Raw genomic sequence first — 22,832 nt, 5'->3', positions numbered from 1 at the left:
ACGCCGACGCACGGGGCGTCCACATGCCTCACAACGATCCACTCCTCGTCGACATCGGGATCGGAGAATGTCAATCACCAAAGTCTTGATCGATACCGGGAGCTCGGTCGATCTCATCTTCCGCCACACGCTGGATAAGATGGGCGTTGATCTGCAGAACATGAAACCATCTTCTCGCACCCTTACCGGATTTAACGGAGCTTCGGAGCAGATGCTCGGTACGATACGCCTCCCCGTCTATGCAGGAGACATCGTTCGCACGGTGAAATTCTCCGTTATACAAGCCAGAGCGCCGTATAACGCGATTCTTGGCACCCCCTGGCTCCATGCAATGAGAGCCATTCCGTCGTCTTACCACCAGTGTGTCAAGTTCCCGGGCAAGGACGGCAGTACGCAAACCATCCGTGGAGACCAGCAGGCCGCGAGAGAAATACTCATTGCAACGGTGAAACTCCAGCAATCCGTATCCCTCATCAACTCCGTCTCCAAACCTATCCATAAAGTATACCCTCAGAAGGAAGAAATCCGCGAGGTCCCGCCGCTCGACGTAAACGACCCGACAAAGGTCGTACGAATCGGCGCTTTTCTCTCGGATGAAATGCAAACCCAGATCACCTCTTTCCTCCGAGAGAATGCCTCAACATTCGCCTGGTCCGCAGCAGACATGAAGGGAATCGATCCGACTATAACCTCGCACGAGTTGAACGTCGACCCCACTTTCAAACCAATCCGGCAGAAAAGGCGTAAACTCGGCCCGATCGATCGAAAGCAGTCAACGAGGAAGTAGACCGATTACTCGCAGCAGGATCCATCACCGAGGTCCGGTACCCCGAGTGGTTAGCAAATCCGGTTGTCGTCAAAAAAAAAACGGGAAGTGGCGCGTCTGCGTAGATTTCACCGATCTCACAAGGCATGCCCGAAAGACAGCTACCCACTCCCCCATATCGATCGACTGGTCGAGTCAACAGCAGGCAACGAACTGCTTACCTTCATGGATGCCTTCTCGGGGTATAATCAAATAATGATGCACCCCGACGACCGAGAGAAGACCGCTTTCATCACTGATCGGGGAACCTACTGCTACAAGGTCATGCCTTTCGGCCTGAAGAACGCTGGAGCGACTTACCAGCGCCTCGTCAATAAGATGTTTGCTGACAGACTGGGCAACACCATGGAAGTATACATCGATGACATGCTAGTCAAATCGCTTCACGCGAGCGATCACCTCGACCATCTGCGCGATTGTTTCACGACGCTAAACGAGTATGGGATGAAACTCAACCCGGCCAAATGCACATTCGGCGTCACCTCGGGCGAGTTCCTCGGATACATAGTGACCCAGCGAGGCATCGAGGCCAACCCGAAGCAGATATCAGCAATCCTCGACCTACCCAGTCCAAAGAACAGTAGAGAGGTGCAGCGTCTAACGGGCAGAATCGCGGCCCTCAACAGGTTTATCTCCCGATCAACCGACAAGTGTCTTCCTTTCTACGAGTTGTTGCGAGAACAGACGATTCGTATGGGACGATAAGTGCGAAGAGGCATTCTCTCAACTCAAGCAATACCTCACTACACCCCCAGTCCTCGCGAAACCGGAAGTCGGTGATATCCTGTCTCTTTATATCGCAGTCACTTCTTCAGCAGTTAGCAGCGTCCTCATCCGAGAAGACCGAGGCGAACAGAAACCCATTTTTTACATCAGCAAACGCATGACCGAAGCGGAAACCCGCTACCCAACTCTGGAGAAAATGGCCCTTGCTGTCGTTACCTCGGCTCGTAAACTCCGCCCTACTTCCAGTCACACAGTATCGAGGTTCTCTCCAACCAGCCTCTACGGACGGTGATGCAGAACACGAATCAGTCAGGAAGATTGACTAAATGGGCAATGGAACTTAGCGCTCACGACATAACGTACAAGAACCGCACAGCGGCCAAGTCACAAGTCCTTGCTGATTTCCTCATCGAGCTCACGCCAGAGCTCGAACAAGACCTCGTCCTACCCAGTAACAACTGGATATTGCACGTGGACGGTTCCTCCACGAACAAAGGCTCGGGCGCAGGCGTCCAGTTGCAGTCGCCAACCGGAGAATTGATCCGACAATCCTTCACCTTCGGTTTAACGCTTCAAACAACGAGGCAGAATACGAGTCTCTCATTGCGGGACTCCGTCTCGCCCAAGCAGTCAAAGTTAAACGACTAAGCGCGTATTGCGACTCCCAGCTTGTCGTCAGTCAGTACCACGGAGATTACGACGTACGAAACGACCGAATGGATTCCTACCTTCGCATCGTCCAAGACCTAGCCAAAGGTTTCGAGTTCTTTGAACTAACGAAAGTCCCCCGTGGGGAGAACATCTGCGCAGACGCTTTCGCTGCCCTCGGTAGCAAGCTCCACGATCAAGTAAAGCGGACGATTCCAATCCACCGAATCGAGAATCCCAGCATTGATCAGGAAGGAGGGACCGTTGCTTCGGTCACCGAAGCGGCATCTCCCATTGACGATTCCCCCACGATGATTGACGATGATCAAACAACCGACTGGCGTCTCGAGTTCATTAACTTCCTCGCCCATGGAACGTTACCCACGGATAAATGGGAAGCAAGGCGATTAAAGCGACGCAGCGCGCATTACGTCGTCACCGAAGGTGAGCTCCACCGATGGACCGCCACTAAAGTTCTCCTCAAATGTATCCATGGCGAACAGACGAGGCTCGTTATGGCCGAAACCCACGAAGGCGCGGCAGGTAATCACTCAGGAGGACGAGCTCTCGCTCTGAAGATCAAGAATCTCGGTTTCTACTGGCCGTCAATGAACACAGATTGTGACTCCTACGTTCGTCACTGCGACAAATGCCAACGCCACGCTTCTACGATCCACAGTCCGACCGAACTCCTCCGAACCATGACCGCACCATACCCTTTCATGCGGTGGGGAATGGACATCATTGGCCCATTGCCGAACTCCAGGCAAAAGCGCTTCATCCTTGTCTTAACTGACTATTTCACAAAGTGGGTGGAAGCAGAGGCATACGCAAACGTCACCGACAAAGAAGTACAGAAGTTCGTCTGGAAAAACATCATTTGCCGTCACGGACTTCCTTATGAAATAGTCACCGACAATGGATCCCAATTTATCTCGCACAACTTCCGTGAGTTCTGTGAGAAATGGAGAATCCGTCTCAACACCGCGACGCCGAGGTACCCGCAGTGCAACGGACAAGCCGAGTCAACGAACAAAACCATCATCGATGGTCTGAAGAAACGACTCGACCTCAAAAAAGGATGCTGGGCAGACGAACTAGATGGCGTTCTATGGTCTCACCGCACGACACCTCGGGGAGCAACACAAGCTACCCCCTTTTCGCTAGCATACGGGGTTGAGGCAATGGCACCAGCCGAGGTTAACGTCACCAGCTTAAGACGTTCCAAGATGCCTCTTCACAACGAGATCAACCGAGACATGCTCCTCGACGCTCTGGACAATATCGAGGAAAGACGCGACCAAGCGCTACTATAATAAGAAGGTTCGATCCCGACCTCTCGAACTCGGAGACCTCGTCCTACGCAAAGTGTTCGAAAACACTAAAGAGTGGAAAGCCGGCAAATTAGGCGCCAATTGGGAAGGCCCGTACAAGATTACACAAGTCATAAGGCCCGGAGTTTTCCGACTTGAAACTTCTCATGGAGACGCAGTACCTCGCGCTTGGAACTCCATGCATCTACGACGCTTCTACTCGTAAGGTGATCGCCACCAAAAAAAAAAAAAAAAAAAAAAAAAAAAAAAAAAAAAAAACCCGGGCAAGTGCATCCTTCGGTCACTCTTGCCCGTGCAACCGAGTAAGTGCACTTCACGGTCACTCTTACTCACAAAACCCGAACTACGAATGGCTTGATCCTCATCCGAGGTACGTAGGCAGCCTTAACCGGTCCAGCTGTAACAAAAAAAAAAAACCTTCTCCGAGAAGAAAATCCCATAACACGAGGGTCCGTCCCCTCATAGCGATATCTATACGCGAGCTCGGCCCAGTCCTCTCGCAAACGTACAACGATGCTCGCCCCGTCGGCGAATGAGTCCTGATCAGACACATATTCGCGGGAACACGGTCGTGTCGCTACCGCTAGTCGGTGCGCCCGAGACAATGACTCTGTTATTTCGTAATTTGTAAAGCAACGGTTTGGCCAACCAAAAACTTTGGGATTACTTCGAAATCAATAGAACCGTCAATGTCTGAAATTTTCTCTAAGTTTAAAAGAGTCCACAATCATCTTCACATTCTCAAAAGAAGAAATGACGAAGATTAAGACAACGAACGGACGTTCGTCACAACAAAAGTCGGGATTCAACCCACCTAAAAGAAAATCATCGTTTGTCCAAAAGTCGAACCAATCGACAGGCAAATCAACAAAGTGCTACAAGTTTTAAAGGCGAAGCCTCACAAGGCATAAAGGAAAAGAGTAGCAGGAACGGTCCGAAAACAATGACCAAAACAATAAAAGGGAAAGGAAAGGCAGTTCAATCCTCAGCAGGATCCTCAGTCGCATCCGGTCCTTGCTCCTCGGGCCTCTGAGCCTCCGTCCTCTGCCCTCCGGATCCACGTTCCTCGTCTTCACCTCGTCCACTCGGTTCCGCTGGCGCCTCGAGATCGGTACCATCTCCTTGTTCCTGATTGGAGAGAACCCCCTGGTCCTCAACCTCTTCCTCGCTTTGATCGTTCGCTTGATCCTCAGCAGAGGAGTCCGACATGAGAAGAATCGGAGATCCCTTCTCGGCTACGTCAGAAACTGTCCCCTTCTCCAAGGCCTCTTTTTCCAGAGTTTGATCAACGGGAGTCGGAGCACCAGCAAGATCGTCTACTGAAACCACCTCTCGGGGAGGATCTTCACCGAGCTCCCGGCCTCCACAGCCTTCAGCAACCGAGTCCGAAAGAGTAGCCGCGTCTTTCGGGTCGATCAGATTGGAGTTGGACCCGAAGGTATTAAGGCCGGCGAGCATCCTCTCATCGACAAACTGAGAGGGCAACACGAGTGGAGAGAGAGCAAGATCGCTTTCTGGAATATCTCCCACGTTGAGCTCCTTAGCTGCCTGATCGTACTCCTTCTCCCGAACCGCAAACATATCGATGGTATCCTGCGGAATGTCGCGGCCTGCTTCCAGCAGAACCTCAAGACAAGACCTCGTCCCATACGCCTGATTATACATGGCGGTGGCATCATCGAAAGGTCCGCGACGCTTCTCCCGGTCCATGATGTTGCGGAAGCGCCTGTTGCATTTCGCGATCATTTCAGTCTGAACGCGAATCCTCTCCTGCGTCACCTCGAAGACTCGAGAACGCTTCAGTCGTTCGATCTCCCTCGCCTGGTGCTCGATCTTCCTCTGGTGCTGCTCGACGATCTTTGCCTGATCCTTCTCCATCTCTTCTTCCTTTTCCTTCATCAGGGCTATCTCAGTTTCAAGGATCCCCACGGTCTCTTGAGCAGTGCCCAACGCGGCCTCGGTAGTAGCCAACTTCTCCTTCTGAGCCTTTCGACGAGAGATCGCGCGGGACGCCTTCTCTTTGAGCTTGTCAGTTTCGGCCGTCCACTCGGCTTTCTTCCTCTTAATAAAAGCATCTTTGGCCGCCACCAATTTCTCGGAGCGTCGCAGCTCGGTGCGAGTCGCCTTAAGCTCGGAATCGTACAACTCTACGAGGAAGTTCATGCTCCCGTCGCTCTGCAAAACGAAAAATCGAAGATATGATTAGCACTTCTCCAAAATGAAAGATCAAACAGCAACACTTCATGCTAAATCAAAGAAAAGGAGAACCGTTACCCGAAGTCTGGCTTGGGCAGCATCGGTATACTCTTTTCTGAAGATAAGATCGTTCAGGAGCAATGGGCGAGGACCACCATTAATCTGACTCACCAACTCCGCGCATTTGTCCGGAGCATAAATAAGGGGGGTCGTCCCGTCGTACTCGAACCGTACTTTATCGGGGAACTCTGGAGGACCTCTCTTCGGAGCAGCGCTCCGAACATTCGGAGTCTTAGAAGTCGACGGCTGCACCATGGCCATCGTAGGAGCCGGAGCTGGCGGGTCCTCGCTTTGAACACCTCCATCGCTAGGACCCTTCTTCTTCTTTCTCCTGTTCAATAGAAGCCGCGCTTCGGGGGAAGCGTCTTCCGCCTCTTCTGAGGGATCAGCAACCGCATTTTCGCCAACATCCTCCTGAGATTTGGCCCCTTCCTGGGAGAGCGGTCCTTCGCTGACTTTGCCTTCCTTCTTTTTCTTCTTAGGAGGGCCCTCACTCCCCGGATGTTTGGCGGGCTCATCCTCTTGATCCCCTTCAGCCAGAGAATCGCGCCGGGACCTCTTTTTTCCCTTCTTTTTTGACGGACCGGGAGTTGCCACCGGAGCATCCTCGGAACCCCCTCCAGCCTGCTGAACATCTACGGTCGGATCCCCAGTCGGAGAGTCTCCACCACGAGTCGGGGATCCATCCCTCGAGACAACCAGCGGGGGGCTTTCGACAACTGGCGCCGCCAAGCGCGGGGGATCGGCCCTCGGAAGACTTAGCTGAGCCCTTATCAGCTCGCTCAAATTCGGTTGAGGCCTCATCTTCCTAGCTTCGTTGATCAGTTTCTGAACACGCGTGGTGAAAAGCGAGAGACGTCTTTTACCAGGAACGCCAACCGAGGGAATGCTGGAATCCCAATCCCCTGTAAGGAGATACGAAAAGGAGGTTAATCGTTGGAGCAAGCCCCCCTCAACCTTGAAAACAAAAACATAAGTGAAGGAAAGGGAGCAATACTTACTTCTCGATATCCTATTGATGCTCCTGCGAATTCTCTCCCGAGTAATCGTGCTCCAGTTCTCCTGACGAAGCAAAGCAACCTCGCGAGCACTCGCGATAAAATCCTCCGGGTATGTAGCAGACGTCGGATGGTCAACTGCACAAATGACAAACACGAAGAAAAAGCAGAAGGTTAGCAACCCGGAGACACATCTCAGATAATCAAAGCGATCTACCAATATCAGGGTTCCATAGGACCCGATAGTCGTCGTTGGGAGGATCCTCGAAGGCCGACTCGTCTGCCCTAATGTAAAAGTAGTGCCTTTGCCAGTCATTCGTCTTGCTCGGATACCCGGTGACCACGTTATAGCTCGGGCGCATCTTGACAACCCAAAGCCCATCGTTCATCGTCTGAACGGATGTTAATTCCTCGAAGACTCGAACACTTAGCGACACGTCGTTCTCAGCAGCCATCACCATCAGTGCTACGGCTAGTCGGTACGATCCGTTCAGACACTGACTTATCGCCGCGTCCCGACGTCTCGCGTATGAAGTCACCAATCTAGGAATCGGGAACCACAACTTGGTGTCCTTCTGGAAATAGGACTCGTAGACGCACTGATAGCCGAGCGGAGGAGACCACGGTCTCTGATCCGACGAAGGTATCAGGAAAGTCACCCCGGTCCCTCGGAAATCCCGGAGTAGCTTTTTCACGCTGCTCGCTGTCGATCGAGTTCCTTCCACATTACTCCAATCCTGCCCCACCACGTCAGGAGAACGGATAAATTCAGGAGGCAAGGCTGAGAGTTCCTCGAAGATTCCTTCGGGGAAAAAGACCATCGGAATACAGGCAGGAACGGGATCTCGGTCTTTCGCTCCCCCTTGACCATCCCTCCCGCACTCTCGGGTCCGAGAAGCCGTCCCTTCTCTCTCTTCCCTGTGAAGCTGCGCCGACTCGGATACTAACAGCCTCTGCGCACGGTCCATATTCACAGTATCCATCATCGCCTCTCGATGGATTCGCTCGGCCTCGCCTCCGATTCCCGCAGGGTCAGATCCACTCGCTATCTTCTTCCCTTTCTGCTCCCTCGTTAATTTCCGACTCGCCGACATACCGCTATATATTCTACAACAACAACTAGAGAGAGAAGTGGAGGAAGAGAGAGAAAGTACCTGGTCTCGCGGAGAAGAAATGAGAGAAATGAAAGGGGAGGGCGCTATATATAGGAGAGAGGGGTTCGCGTCTAATCGAGGCGTCATAATTAGGTCTACCTGGGCCTAATTGGGCCTTGATTAGACATTAATTGCCTCATTAAACCAACGCGTCGCTTCGTCTTCTCGGAGAACCGGAGTAAACCGTAACGAACCGTCGGTTTAAACCGACAATCACCAGACCGAAACACCGGTCCGATTTCCCGCGATAACCAAAACTAACCGGAAAAATCCAACGGTTTAGAGAGAATTCGATACCGATCTCCAAACCAACAAATTAAAACTGCAGCACCGAGTGGACGTCGACATCGAAACGGTTCACCCCCGCGTCACCGTAACTCGGTTCATCTATCATTCAAACCATCTCCTTCACAATTCATCGAGCTCGGCCCGCGCCTCCCATCAATAAACTGGGGGGGGGACTTACTGTAGGGACAGGATTCACATCCTCCCACAAGGCCCGAATAATAGATGACCCGGCCCACTGACGACTCCGCGTCGGCCCGACTCCCGACAGAACGGCGCGGCAAAGCCCGTTGAGTTGAAGTAACGACGCCCGGCCCACGGGCGAAAAGCCCATCGAGCTTAGGTCACGAAGATTAGGTCATGGGATCAAGAGGACGTCAGCTATAAAAGAGGACGAAGGGACAACGAGGAAAGGATCCGAAATCACGCTCACTCACTTGGCGGCTAGAATTAGGGTTTTCATCTTGTATTCTCGCCGTTGTACTTTTCTGACCGACAGCTTCCGAGCTCCGGTCTCTCTTCCTCACCGTTTGTTTCCTCTTTTGTACACCGACTAAACTCTTTCTCATCTGAATAAAAACGTCTTCGACTAAACCCACAATCGAAATCTGTCTACTTTAGCATAGAACCGTTTTCCGATCAAACATTACTCAAAGGTGAGCGGTCGGATTTTGATTCCGAGTCGTCCGGTTTATTCCGTACTCGACTGCGGTTCTGTTTTGAGTTCTCGGAGATTACGAGAGGTGTTTATGCGGGTGTGGTGGGTTCGTGTAGCGAGGAGATCTAGACGGATTCGTGGAGATCTCCGGTGACAAAAGCTACGGTGTTGGCGATGGAGATTTCGTTGGATAAGGTTGAGATCTCGAGATTGTCTCGATGAAGCTCTCTTTGGATCCCGACGAAATCAATGGTCGCAATGGTTGTAGTTTCCGGTGCGTATCGGCGGAACAGTTTGGTTGTTTCGTTTGCTCCGGCGACGACGCAAAGACTCGGCCACGGTGGGGTGGCTGGTGGTGACGCGACGTGGCGGTGTCGAGGATGCGTGTTCCCTCATCGGAGAGGATGTTAACACGTGTTGTCTCCTTTGTCTCTTTCCTCGACACGTGGGCTCGACGTCTAGTGGACTTGACCGTGTAGTTATTGGGCTTATGTCACATGTAACCTTTCAATAGCCCTTTGCTTTTGGGCTTAGTTGTAATAGTTGTTGGGTTTATCCCATGGGCTTTGACCCTTAATAAATATTAATAGATGGCAAAAAAAAAAAAAAAACTATGGTGACAGGTGACCTTCTCTTTAAGGTCGGCTCTTAAGGCTTTATGGAATTCTATGGTAACAATAAATTTTGCATGGTTGCCGTTCAAAAATTCACCGACCAAAAAAGATTTACCGACCCAAAAAAACTCACCGACCAACGAATGTCAATATCTCACTCTGTTTATATAAATTGTTGAGAGAGAAAAATTTAAATATGCACGAACACGATTACTTTTTTCTTTAAGGTAGAACACTCTTCTACCAGTACATTTTGACATCCCGCAGTTTTGGGATAGCGTGTCCGATATTCCATACGTACGGCTTACGTGTTAGCCGTGGGATAAAAAGACTAGTAGTAATCCCAAAGAAAGAAATACACAACACTTGTGGATATTATTTACCTATATAGAAAACATTAGGTTGCAAACATGCAATTCAGAAGTTCAATTCGTCAATCAGAGAGGTCTCTGACTCGAAAGTTCGAGCTTTCTTTACAAACAAGACGCATCTCTAAAGTTTTTAACATTCACAATCTAAACTCTTCGAGAGTTCTCTCTCACCACTGGTCAGATGAATTTTCCTGTGAGCATTTGAAACATCTATGACAAGCCACAATGGCATTCATAGCAGGCCAAGCGTCTTCAGCTGCTGGACATGCTCAGACGGTAAAACCGGTGGCGACCAATCAGATCCCGTCATTTCTCCATCTACATCCTCAACCACATACTCCTACAAATGCCAGAATCAAAAATAAAAAAACATGCTCACAGAACAAAAAGAAAGAGGGTAATAAAAAAAATCTCACCTTTGTTAACATTCTTTTGGCGAGAATGTGGTAATGGCGCTGCCAAATACGCTGACCAACCATGGTTGCAACCAACACGCTGTAGAATATACCTATAACCGTAAATAAACCGAGAACTACTAACGCCATTATGAAGATCAATGGCAATCCGGCTTCCCCTGCACCTCCAAGGCAACCACCACATTCACTAACTGCACTTGCACATCCTTCAGTACATGCCGTGCAATCTGCCCACATGCAAATAGTTCCTGGTAGATGGCAGTCTGCGCATACCCTGCGTATATGTTTCAATTAAGTGGGCAAAGTCAACACAAACCTGAAGATTATCTATGATTAAACCTTCAACATATCAAGAAACTGCAAGGTACATAAAACTAGTAGCAGGATTTTTGGCATATTATAAACCCTATCAAAAGAAGAGGAGAAACTGAATAATCTATTGCCTGTTCTTATTATCCAACAAGATCTCTAGTTGACTACAAATATACTCTTGATACGGCTTGGCTATACAGGTTGAAGGTTTATACCCAGGTTGACAGCAGCAGAGACACAATTCACGGCAAGGCTGAGCTAAGTCATTGCGAACTCTGCGGTCGTAGCAAGTAATGAAGCATCCAGATAGACCCAAGAGAGCAAAGAATAACAAAGCTCCTGAGACAAAAACACAAACATCCTCATGTAAATAAAAATGAATCCCCTTGGCCATCATCAAGAGGAGAGGTTGGGATCATACCACACATGTAGTAAAACGAGACCTCACTATCGAAACCCCAAATATGACGAAGCCAAGATTGCTGGTAACTATCTACGAAATAGACCATGTAGGCCAACGCGGCAATTACCTGAGAGAAGAAGAACGAGAATCACCAAATGAAAGAAGAGAAAAGCCAGAGATTTGAAAAGAGAAAGAAAGTACAAGCTGAACAGCGAGAAAGATGGATAAGATGTCACGAGTAACAAAGAAGCGGAACTTGAGCGTCCTCCATTTCCTATCACCAGCACCGTGAACTCGGAGATAATAGGGAGCCTTGCAAGTAGTGCAGTGTGCAAACGCAAAGCCTTCCTGAAAATTAAAAAAAATGAGGGTTAAGCATTTGATAGTACTATACTGACGTCGTCAACAACAACAACACCCTTCTTGGACCTTGATAGCTCTCCAATGATCCAAGCAATCACGGTGAACATACTTTGAAGTTCCTTTGCATTTGCAAGGGGCAATGAAATCCCTACCTGACAACCAATATTAAACAGAGTTCAGCTGAGGACCCATTTCAATCAACAACAACAACAAAAAACCCTAAAGCATAAAAATTTGTATTGAGGGATCACTAAGGGGTGGGGGTTACCATCAGTCTCAAGGCAGATTCGGCACTGAGTTTGTTCGCCATGTCCTGCTTCGAGATCGATCTCGGAAGGATCCACCATCGGCGACGGCGGAACCAACGGCGACAATTCCACTTCGTCCGCCATCAGAAATTCCGAAATCAGAGAGAGTTGGTGGATCCGATTTCGTTAAAACTCTTTTTTTTTTGGGTTAGGTGATTTGTCGCCGTTGAACAAGAAGGGATTGTGACCCGGCACCGATTCTTCTCCGGCAGAAACTAATTTAAATGACCTTTTTATCCTTCTAATTCACGGACTTGGACCACCTTTAACGAACATTTACTTAATTAGCCACTAGAATTAATAAAAAAGTCAACAAAAAAAAGGAATTGTCTGGGTCGGTCGTCGAACTGTGGAACATTATTACATTAACAACTTGTCCTATAAGGCAAGTAATAAAGATTCTCTGAGACTGTACCGAGGCAAAAAATGGGGAAAAAGCTTCTAAATAAAGGCTGGCCTTATGTGTTCTTAAGTTTTCATGACCAAGAAAAAAAAAAAAGTTAAGGGTTTTTGTCTCTGCCCACCAATAATGATGCTCTTAGAATTTGGTAAACAGGAAAATTGGCATTTAAATCCTCAACTATTTGAAATTGGCAAATTTAATCATGAACTATCACTTACATGATTTTATTCCAACTAACAGTTGACTTGACAAATTAGTGACCGAAAAAGTCAAATATGAAATCATAAACGATTCTCTTTAGTTTTATATCAATTATCTCCGCCAATGAAACTTGAAAACTTTGAAATCTTCAAATTCAAATATTTAACTTTGAGTAAAAATGAATTCTGGTGACGGAAAGCGGTTTCCAGTGAAAAGAGAAAAAATCCGATACAATCACGGAAAAAAGCATCACCGCATTTTCACTCAAACTTAAAGATTTAAATTTAAAGATTTAAATTTGGAGATTTCAAAGTTTTCAAATTCATTGGTGGAAATAATTGATATAAAGACTTCACAGTTGATTTTTCGGTCACTAATTTGCCAAGTCAACAATTAGTTAATAAAAGCATGTTCACAATTAAACCTGCCAATTTCAAATAATTGAAAATTTAAATGCTCATTTTCCCTTTGGTATTGAATTCAAATAATTGAGGATTTAAATGCTCATTTTCCCCTTGGTATTGAATTAGTTACGTAAGAATTAAAAAAAACAAAATTATTGTCTGAGCCCGGGTTCGAACCGGGGACCTCTAGTGTGTGAGACTAGCGTGATAACCGACTACACCACCCAGACATGTTTGTTAATGTTTTTAGTTTCTTTTATTAATACCAACATTAATCGTGTTTCCATCACAACCTATTTAAAAGGCGTTACTTTCTGTGTCTCAGGGTTTTTATCCCCCCACACCCAAACTGCCGTCAACAATGGCGAAAGACAGAGAAGATCGAAAGAAGGAGAAGCGAGAGAAAAAGGAGAAGAAAGAAAGGAAAGAGAGAAAGCGACGCGAAGCCGAAGAAGAACTCGCCGTGAGAAATAAGAAGATCTCCAAGAAGCACCAAAAATCCAAATCCAAAGAGCTCGCCATCGAGAAACCCGAGAAGAAACCAAAGAAGAAGTCTAAGAAACTCCAACTAGCCGAAGAGAAACCACATAAGAAGAAATCGAAAAAACACAAAAAACCATCCGAATCCGAACCCGAATCCGAATCCGAAGACGATCCAGTCACTTTAACCGTCCCTTCCGATGTCAAGCTCCCTACCAACGAATCTGATTCGGACTCGGATTTCGACAAGGAAGACCTCAAGCACCTCCTCGAGACCTACACCAAGGAGGACCTCGTCAGCCTCATCCACAGAACCGCCGAGAAAGGCTCCCGCCTCATCTCCGCCGTGCTCGACTCCGCGGAGCTCGACAGCTCGAAGCGGAACATATTCGTGCGGGGACTCGGGTGGGACACGACGCACGAGACTCTCAAGGCGGCTTTCGAGGCCTTCGGGGAGATCGAGGAGTGCTCCGTCGTGATGGACAAGGACACGGGGAGAGCCAAGGGGTACGGCTTCGTCATGTTCAAGACGCGTAAAGGGTGCAGAGAGGCGCTGAGGAACCCGGAGAAGAGGATGTTTAACCGGACCGTGAGCTGTAACTTGGCCGCGGCTAAACCGGCCGGTGCTGGGAAGGGGAGGGAACCGGTGGTTGAGTCGGTTAAGATTGATTTGAGTCAGAGTGAAGTGGTGGATTTGGGTCATGGGCATTGTCTCGATAAGGGACACATGCCACCGATGTATGGTGGGGGACAAAACATGCCGTTTTACGGACATGGTCATCCTTCTGGTTTTAATCCAATGTATGCTGCTGCTGCTGCGTATATGGGGAATCAGATGGGTCCTGGTGTACCCAACTTTCCTATGTTTGGGCCTGGTATGATGAATCATGGGCCGCCACCGAACCATATGGGAATGGCGGGGCAGTATGTTGGTGAGGGTAATGGTGTTGGTCCTGGTTTTGATGGTGAACGTGCTTGGTATCTGAGATAAGATAAGATCTGTGTTCTCTGTTATCTGTGCGGTCTTCTTTGATTCTAGGTTAGGGTAATGACTAATCTGGTTGATACCTTGATATTTTGGGAATTGCCGGAGTTGTTTTGCGTTTCTTTATCTTCTACATTAGTGTTTAAAGTCTACTATCTTAGTTTCATGTCAAGGTGTTTATCCCCATATGACTTATTGTGAGGGAGATATGTGCTTACATTCTTATTTCTCTTTGGCCTCTAGAAGCTATATCTTGTTTGTCTTTTTTTCTCATTAACTTGTCAAATCTACTCATCTTTTTTTTTTACAAAATATTCAGATACCTAGGTTTTAAGTAGTTTGCTATCTTCTGTTTTCCCTTTTGGTTCTTTTATATTCTTTTTACTACCAAAGAAGCTCCTGGGTTTCGTTTTTTTTTTTCTTTTGTGGCTTCGTGTATGGAGTTTTCTCATCTGTGTTTTCGGTTATACCATCAAACGTCTGGTTTCTATAGCTGCAAAAGAAGGTCATGACATGTATAGTCTTGGTTAACTATATGTCATAACTGCTAAAAAGTCTGTATCTTCATCTACAGTTGTCTTGAGACCCGTTTTTAGGAAAGGACGTTATGGTGTTTTAAATGGTTTCTTTCTTTAGTTTTTCAAGATTCTTTTGAAAGCTTCCTTTATATTTTTTTTTGGGAATAAGTTGGAGTTTTCTGTCTATCAAGCATTGATTTTTTTTTTTCCTTTCCAGAAAAGGTTTTGATCACAGTCTTTTTTTATTTTCCTTTGGCTGATTATGTTTTCTTTTGTATTTGTGTTTCGAAGTTTTCTCGTCTACGATTGAAGATGGGTTTTGGTTCGTTGGTCCATGTACCCAGTTTATTTTATCTATGTTCTGGGTTGACCTTTGTTTACTCGCTCTTGTTCATTCTCTATGGACAGTAGAGTGTATAACTCTGGTTGAGCACTGATATCTTGACTTAGCGGATTTATGACTTAGATCAATCCTTTTTTTTTATTAGAGGATCAATTCTTGTTTTTTTTTCAGTTTATAGGTTTTCTATTTTTTCTTCCTCTCGAATGTTTTCTCTGCGGCTGTCCATATGAATCCCAGCTATGGTTTTGTTCAGTTGAGTCAGCTTTTTGTTTGGTTTTTCGATCATTTCTTTTTCAAAAGTGAGTTTTTCCTATCCTTCTTTGCGTGAGAGAGGGCTTTGTTTTTCTTCTTTCTGTGGACCTGTGGTGCTCTGAAGGATCTGACACAGAACCCTCACTGGTCCAAAAAGATTTGTCTTTATGCAGACATGTCTTCACTGATCAGTACATGGTTTTGTATGGTTGCCACTCTCTGGAAATTGAGTTTTTTTTGCATTCTTCACAAAGACCTTATCTTTTTAACTATCTGCACCTCGTATGCTCGGATCACCGGGTCTGGTCCGTATAGAACCATCGACACATACTAAAATTTTAGCGGTCACGAATCGCGATTGGCTGCTAAATTTATAACACTGAACAGCAAATGTCCCCGCTCAATCGAGCGATAGAGGTTACAAACGCCATCGTATCCCGACGAAATGAAATCATAACTAACTTAAGACTCTGTTCTGTTCTGCAATGGCTAAAACCCTAGACAAATCTAATAAGCGCAAATTCGTGAGATCCAAATGCAAGAAGCAGAAGATTTATCATAAACAACAACACGAACCTGATTCCTGAACTCCATATTCTAGTTCCACCTCAAGTTCCAATTTAGAATCAGAGAAAGAGTTCGTTCCACGCAGCAACAGCAGGGTGGTAAAGATTCGGATGCTGGTGGTTCCTTTCAATTCATGGGCTACTCAAACTATTCATGGTACGCTCACTTGTAAGTTACAAGTTGTGACATTTATTGTTTTAGAGCATCTCCAATAAACCCTCTCATTTTAAATGGAGTCCACCCTCAAAATAAAGAGATGAAGGAGTGGTTCTCCAATGGTGATCCTCAAATTTTTTTTCTTAAAAATTTATATTTTACACTTTAGTTCTCAATTTAAATAATAATTAATTATAACCATTAAAATTTAATAAATAAACAATAAGTACATATTAATATATGATATTGACATAATTAGTAAAACATATTTAATTATAACATCAAAATACTTATAATAAAAAATAAAAAGCATAAAAAACATAAAATTACATATAATAAAATCCAAACAATTCAAATTACAATATATATAAAACAAAACTAATCAATACGATTATTTCTGTAATGTTTCCATATATGCTCAATCAATGCACTTTTAAGTGATAAATGATACGACCCAAAACTAAAAAAAGATTTTAAATTTGATCATGTGTGGTTTTTGATGAAAAATATTTCAAAGTTTTCAGATAATGTCAATATCGGTATTCCGGATATTGAGAACGATATTATCGGTTCTCCAACATCACAATCTCCTGGAATTTCTTCAAATTCGTCACAACGTCCTATTGGATCGAAGAAAGCAAAACTTAAAAGGAAACTTCATGAAGGTAATACTTCATCTATGGATAGTGTGGTTTCAGCAAATGAAGAAATCCTCAATTTCTTGAAAGAAAGTGCATCATCTAGAGAAAAAACTTATGAGATGGTTCAGTTACGCATGCAAAATGAAGCAAAAAAAATTAGCTCTAAAAGAAATAGAGCAAGAAAATAAAATTCTGTTGAAAAATTTAAACTCCATCGCTGATATTAATACTTGCGAGTTTATCTGATCTGAACAAGCAAGAATCATACAAAAAAGAACTCAGCATCAACAAACCGAAGAAAATGCTCCAAATTTATATCGAGAATATTTTGGTGATCTTGGAGGTTCAACACCAAATTTCTGAATATTTGTATTATAATATATATTTTAATGTGTAATATTTCAATTTTATGTAATTTTTATTTTGATGTAAAATATTATGATTGTATTATAATTTTATATTTATCTAAAATTTTCGAAATGTATTGTGTAAAATAATATGTTAATATATTTTTTATTAATATTATTATATATTGGTATACAATATTTATTAATATATTATTATTATTTAAAAATAATTTTATAAGATCAGAATTATATATTTAAGTGCTAGTATAATTATAATAGTATAATGCTTCATAAAAATTATAAGTATACAATCATAAGATATATATAAATAGAAGGACTAAAGTGAAAAGTAAACAGTGTTTTAAGGGTCTCAACAGTGCCCTCTCAAATTTGAGGGTCTACTATTCACCCCCTTAAAATTTAAAGGGATAAGGATCCGTTGGAATGCAAAAATTCTTAAAAAATAAGGGGATAAGGGTCTGTTGGAGATGCTCATGTAGCGGTGTCCGTGCTCATCTTAGTGTCTTTGGATATACATATGTTGCATGATCCGTAATTATTAATTTTTTTTTTATGATTCGTAATTTGTTACTTATTACGCAGATAAAATGGATTAGTTAGTGTTTTGTGGTAGCATCGGACCTTCAGCTGACATGATGACTGTAATGAATACTTAAATTAGTTTTTTGAGGTAGGCTAGCATTGTCATCTACGGCCTTAATCAATATTAGTGAGTCTTACTTGGACTCTTGTTTTCTTTTCTTGTTTTGGTTTTCTTTTATTTGTTTCCATGTTTCTGGTTTTTAGTGCCATTTCGTTTTTACTTTCCTTATTGGTTGTGCAAGGTTGGTGATGGTCGGGATGAAAGTTGTTGGGTTTATTGGCTATGTTCGTTTTACTGTTGCATTGAGTTTTATGATCTTATCATTTACTATCCTTCCCTCAGTCTCTCATTCTGGTTTTGGTATTAATGTTTTCCAAATGAACTGCTCGTGCTGTTTCTTTTTTTTTTTGCCAAACTATTAAAATAAACAATACGAATATGAAATCTAGACATTGCTTTGACACAGTTAAGCCATATATAAGATTTGAGACAGAACTGCAACACGAATGTCACCAATCTAGCAGGAGCTTTGGCTGTTTCTCATATATGTTTTTTATTGATTTTAATTTTAGTTTTGGTTCTCATTTAGTTTTGATGTTTGTCTCTTTGCTTCCTCTTGTTTTGAGTTATATGACCAGGAGGATTGGGTTCTTTCCATGTTTTTCGTTTTTTCTTGTCTGAAGTTATGTTTGGATTGTTTTCTTGAACTCCCAACATTGCAGATGATTTGAGCTGAGCATGAGAATGATAAACATGCTGTTCTGGAATTTCTTTCTCCCATCTCCGTTTTTTCTTCTTCTGTTTCACTTTGTATTTCCTGATATTTATATCAAGTCGGTATTTTCTTTAGTTTTTTGTTTGTATGTTTTTTTTTCATTCAGTTTTTTTTGTCCATCAGCAGTTTGATATGCAATTTCCATGTAGACATTTTCTAGTGAAATAGTGGCTAGGTGGATCATTCTGAGCCTAAGCCTTGTCTAAGCATTAACAAATTATTAATTTATTTTTATATATTTTATATTTGTATGATATTTATTTTTAGTTTTTGAGTTTAAATATAAAATTATTGTGATAAACTGTTAAAAGTAGATTTATGAAACAAAAGAAATTAGATAAATTTGTGAATTTGTATTAATATTATTAATTAATTGAACAGATTTAAAATAATTTATATTTGATTTTTAACCAATGTAAAACTTGATTCTATAAATCGTTTAAACTGTTTTACATCGAGTTGCTGCCTAATCTGATTTTTGGAAGCATGACACTCGCAATATTTTCATCAAATTTATATTAGTTTTTTCTTCAACCATCCATTCTAGTCGTAAGATAGTTTTGTAGAAATCAGTTTCCAACTTGTGAGAAACCATAAATACACAATCTGATCTGACACACAGTCCATGATGAGAACGTCTCTCGCTTACCGTATGAACCATCCGCTCTCTTTCACCATCTCTCGGATTGTATACACTGGTTCTACCACATTCCACCATGAAAACTTTCAGCTCCAGCAAGGTCAAAACTTATTAACCCACGGTGCATAAGAAAATACAAGAGACTAAACTATCTTTCTTCAGGTGCATAAAGAGAGAACAAGATCACAAGAAATTTTAGATTACACTTTTTAGCCTTTATTATTTTCTTTCTTCCATGGTAAAATCGTTTCTAGTTTGCATTCCACTGAACAAAAGAACACATTATTCTCATATGATCATTCCTAAGCAATGCGAAAATCTACTGAGAGATGGGTCTGTGGCTACAATACCAGACCACTCGATCTTCCCAAGAATCCTCTCTCCAACTCTATGGAACGAGAACAATGACATCTTAACACTCTTTGTATTCTCGACTCGGCCATGCTTAATTAACTGAAAAATTGCTAGCTTCCCTTCGTATTCCGCCACTGCGTGCTTAGCATAGCGACACGCTTCCAACGCGTAAAGACTCATGACCACGCTTCTCCAAACTTTGACCTTGGTATCAAACCACATTAACCCACGACTGTCATAGCAAGCATAGAGAACATTCTCTACCGCACACACCCAATCCATTGCTTTATGTAGCCTCTCCATTCTTCTACCTTCTCTCGGATTATTAGACTCAGCCAGTCTCTTACTTACTATATGAACCATCTCCACTCCTTCACCTTCTCTTGGGTTGTATACACTGATTTCACTAGCTTCCACCCTGTAAATCTTTAGATCCAGTGAAGCAGTAATAATATTAAAATTACTTCTATACCACATTCTTGGTGGCACTTTCTCCTGCCCCTTAGGGCATGTGCATTGAGGCATTTAGACGAGTTCGTGGGCTCGAGTTCATAGGCCCAATCGTGAAAAATAAATGAAAAATATGGTTTAAATCGATGAACCGATCCTTCCCACTGAACCCGTATGATACGGGTTCAAGGCACGTGTCGCTCTTCCAGTGGCCACGCTCTATCGCGTTTACGCGTAAGAAAACAGGGTTTCGAGAGATCTCTCTCATTTTCTCTTCTCTTTTCGAAAACTAGGGTTTGTCTCTCTCGGAGGCGATTTCTCAAGCGACGCCGACTCCGGGAGCTTTTGACGATTAACCGACGCCGGACTATCTCCTCGACGATCTCAGGTTAGTTTCGAGGGGTTTCACCGTTTGATTTAAACGATTACCCTTTTATTTAAACGATTAGGGTTCGTTGATTCAAAATCGATTTGGGGGTTTCGAGGGAGGGTTCGAAATTGATATGTGGGTTTCGATTTATGGTTTGAAATTGTCATGCGGTTTGAAATTGTCATGCGGTTTGTGATTTCTTTTTTACTCGATTAGGGTTCGTTGATTCAAAATCGATTTGGGGGTTTCGAGGGAGGGTTCGAAATTGATATGTGGGTTTCGATTTATGGTTTGAAATTGTCATGCGGTTTGAAATTGTCATGCGGTTTGTGATTTATTTTTTACTCGACTTTGTGGTTTCTTTTACTAACTGTTCATCTTGTTCTCTTTTTTGTTACAGATGGATCCCGGTGAAGATAGAAGTGAGGCAAAGAGGCAACAGCAGCACATGAATATGGTGGGATACGTGGCTGATTCTGAGTATGGGATTCCGACGAGGTGTCCCTGTGGTGGGAGGATAATTAACGAGGTGAGGGGGAAGGACCACGACGACACTCTTCCTGGCAAGCGGTTCTTCACGTGCATTCACTACGAGGTAAGATGTTCTTCTAGCATATCTGTTTGTGTTTATTTATCTGTTATACTATTTGTTTCTGATATCTGTTTGTGTTTTTGTTGTCAACAAGGGTGATGGTTTACACTATCGGCAGCCTTGGGTGATTGGTGTCCAGGAGCAACTCGAAATCCTGACTAAGCGTGTGGAGGAGGCTGAGCAGCTGATCAAGTGGGTGCCGGAGCTCAAACAACAGATTGAGGGACTGGAGGTAAAGTCTTGTCTCTTTTTGTTTGTCATTTTTTTCTTTAGATTTTATTTTCTCTGTCATATTTTTGTTTTCATTTTATTACTTCACTAACACATTGTCTCTATTTGTTTCCATGTCCAGGCAGAGGTTAAAGGCCTCACGGGGGTTGTTGATCACCTGAACGCTGAGGTTTATAACCTCACTGTGCAGGTTGGACGCTTGGAGAAGGCCTGCTTCGACTAAAAACAAAAGGTAACACTGAACTTGAACTAGAACATTTATTGTAGTTGTTGTGTAATTAACTAGACTTGAACTAGGTATAGTAGAAGTGCAACTGAACTGAAGTAGGTAAAGTAGATTTCGTAGTACAGCTGAACTTGAATTTTTTTCATTAATTGTATTTTGGTTAGTTGCGTAATGAATGGTCGACTTGTTTAAAACTGATTTGATGTGTATAATGAATGCTCTCTGTGAACTAGTTGTAGTGTAATTAACTATAATGAATTGTTGGTTGTTAGAGTATGTTTAATTTTTTGTCCTTTGAAAGCCAAAACTAGTATAAAACATAGGCAATCCTCATCTTAAAACACACAAACCACATCTGAAACACACACAAACTTTAAAACCGCAACCAACTCTGAAAACACATCGCAAACCAAAATGGATCCTTTTTCCCTAATAGCTTCCCACAACAGTGAAACAATCAACATAGGGTGTTCTGAGGTTCCTAGACCGGTGGAAAGGCGAAAGTGGACAACCAAGGAAGACGTGGTGCTGATCAGCGCTTGGTTGAACACTAGCAAGGATCCCATAGTGAGTACTGACCAGAAGGCAGGGGCGTTTTGGAAGAGAATTGAAGAGTACTTCAATGCTAGCCCTCAGCTCGTTGGCTCCGTTCCTAGACCATGGGGTCAATGTAAGCAGAGGTGGGGAAGAGTGAATGAGCAGGTCAACCGGTTTGTCGGAAGCCATGAAACCGCATTGAGGGAGCAAGCGAGTGGCACTAATGAGAATGATGTCATGAAGGCGGCCCATGACATCTTCTTGAATGACTATAAAGTCAAGTTCACCATGGAACATTGTTGGAGGGAACTGAGGTTTGATCAAAAATGGAGATCAAACGTTCTCTCCAAAGAAGGTGCGAAGGAGAAAAGGAAGGACCCTGTGGAGGACGTCGGTGAGGAGGAAGATGTGAGGCCTCCTGGTATAAAGGCAGCCAAACGCAAGAAGCACGGGAAAGAAGCAGCTTTTGATAAGATAGAGACCATACTAGCTGAGAAAAAATACATTGCCAAACAGAAGCTACTTGAACGCCTGCTAGGCAGAAAAGTTGAGACACTTTCTGATGAAGAAGTGTGTCTCAAAAAAAAGCTCATAGCTGAAATGCTCTGATTTGGTTAGTTGGTTAATTTTTTTCTTTAATTCTGTTGTTCTGAACTTGTTTGAACCTGTTCTTTTATACTTCTTTGAACCTGTTCTTTTATACTTGTCTGAACTTGTGCGAACCTTGTGTTCTTTTATACTTGTGTTCTTTTATACTTGTTTATTGATTCTGTTGTGTTCTTTTTTTGCAGGTCGCGGTTGCAGGAGGTGGATGCGTGTGGAGGTGGATGCGTGTGGAGGTGGATCCTTGTTCAGTCTGTTTGTATTATGAGGCACGGGTAGTAGTGTAGGTCTGTTTCAATCACGGGAAAGTGTAGATTTTGTTTGTTTCTACACTTCTCTTTCCATCACGGCTTTAAACAATCATGTATGTTTAGTTTATTTCTTCTGTTTTGTACTCACGGGTGTATGTACCCGATATGTCTCTCAATCATGTATGTTTGACCCTCACGGGTGAAACCAAAAACTCTATATATATAACTAT

General features: G+C 43.8%; 5 protein-coding genes, 1 non-coding gene and 1 pseudogene across 6 annotated transcripts; 3 read left to right on the top strand and 4 right to left on the bottom strand.

Moving 5' to 3' along the window:
- Nucleotides 1-9,855: 9,855 nt before the first annotated feature.
- On the bottom strand, nt 9,856-11,943 carry LOC108849578 (uncharacterized). Its single transcript, XM_018623139.2, has 7 exons — nt 11,633-11,943; nt 11,431-11,516; nt 11,203-11,349; nt 11,020-11,128; nt 10,814-10,937; nt 10,287-10,560; nt 9,856-10,210 (listed from the first exon to the last, which is right to left on the bottom strand). The coding sequence occupies exons 1-7, from the start codon at nt 11,754-11,756 to the stop codon at nt 10,103-10,105; spliced, it is 972 nt and encodes a 323-aa protein (XP_018478641.1). The 5' UTR covers nt 11,757-11,943; the 3' UTR covers nt 9,856-10,102.
- An 893-nt stretch (nt 11,944-12,836) lies between these two features.
- Nucleotides 12,837-12,910, bottom strand: TRNAV-CAC (transfer RNA valine (anticodon CAC)). Its single transcript has one exon. It is a non-coding gene; the product is annotated as a tRNA-Val (tRNA).
- Nucleotides 12,911-12,996: 86 nt separating this feature from the next.
- Nucleotides 12,997-14,416, top strand: LOC108848764 (UBP1-associated proteins 1B). The gene has a single exon (XM_018622199.2). The coding sequence runs from the start codon at nt 13,042-13,044 to the stop codon at nt 14,149-14,151; it is 1,110 nt and encodes a 369-aa protein (XP_018477701.1). The 5' UTR covers nt 12,997-13,041; the 3' UTR covers nt 14,152-14,416.
- A 3,598-nt stretch (nt 14,417-18,014) lies between these two features.
- On the bottom strand, nt 18,015-18,103 carry LOC130512246 (small nucleolar RNA snoR134; annotated as a pseudogene).
- A 1,173-nt stretch (nt 18,104-19,276) lies between these two features.
- LOC108850761 (putative F-box/kelch-repeat protein At2g41360) lies at nt 19,277-19,867 on the bottom strand. The gene has a single exon (XM_018624239.1). It carries the CDS (start codon nt 19,865-19,867, stop codon nt 19,277-19,279), a length of 591 nt encoding a protein of 196 aa, XP_018479741.1.
- Nucleotides 19,868-19,966: 99 nt separating this feature from the next.
- On the top strand, nt 19,967-22,807 carry LOC108853155 (uncharacterized). The gene is made up of 5 exons (XM_057008229.1): nt 19,967-20,026; nt 20,563-20,757; nt 20,849-20,986; nt 21,107-21,217; nt 22,540-22,807. The coding sequence occupies exons 1-4, from the start codon at nt 19,967-19,969 to the stop codon at nt 21,206-21,208; spliced, it is 495 nt and encodes a 164-aa protein (XP_056864209.1). The 3' UTR covers nt 21,209-21,217; nt 22,540-22,807.
- On the top strand, nt 21,626-22,638 carry LOC130511307 (glutathione S-transferase T3-like). The gene is made up of 2 exons (XM_057008228.1): nt 21,626-22,318; nt 22,540-22,638. Exons 1-2 carry the CDS (start codon nt 21,626-21,628, stop codon nt 22,636-22,638), a joined length of 792 nt encoding a protein of 263 aa, XP_056864208.1.
- Nucleotides 22,808-22,832: the final 25 nt, after the last annotated feature.

This window comes from Raphanus sativus, chromosome 4, assembly GCF_000801105.2.
Source record: "Raphanus sativus cultivar WK10039 chromosome 4, ASM80110v3, whole genome shotgun sequence".
NCBI classification, from domain to species: Eukaryota; Viridiplantae; Streptophyta; class Magnoliopsida; order Brassicales; family Brassicaceae; genus Raphanus; species Raphanus sativus.
The sequence above is the reverse complement of the archived record's forward strand: the minus strand, read 5'-3'. Positions and strand labels throughout refer to the sequence as shown.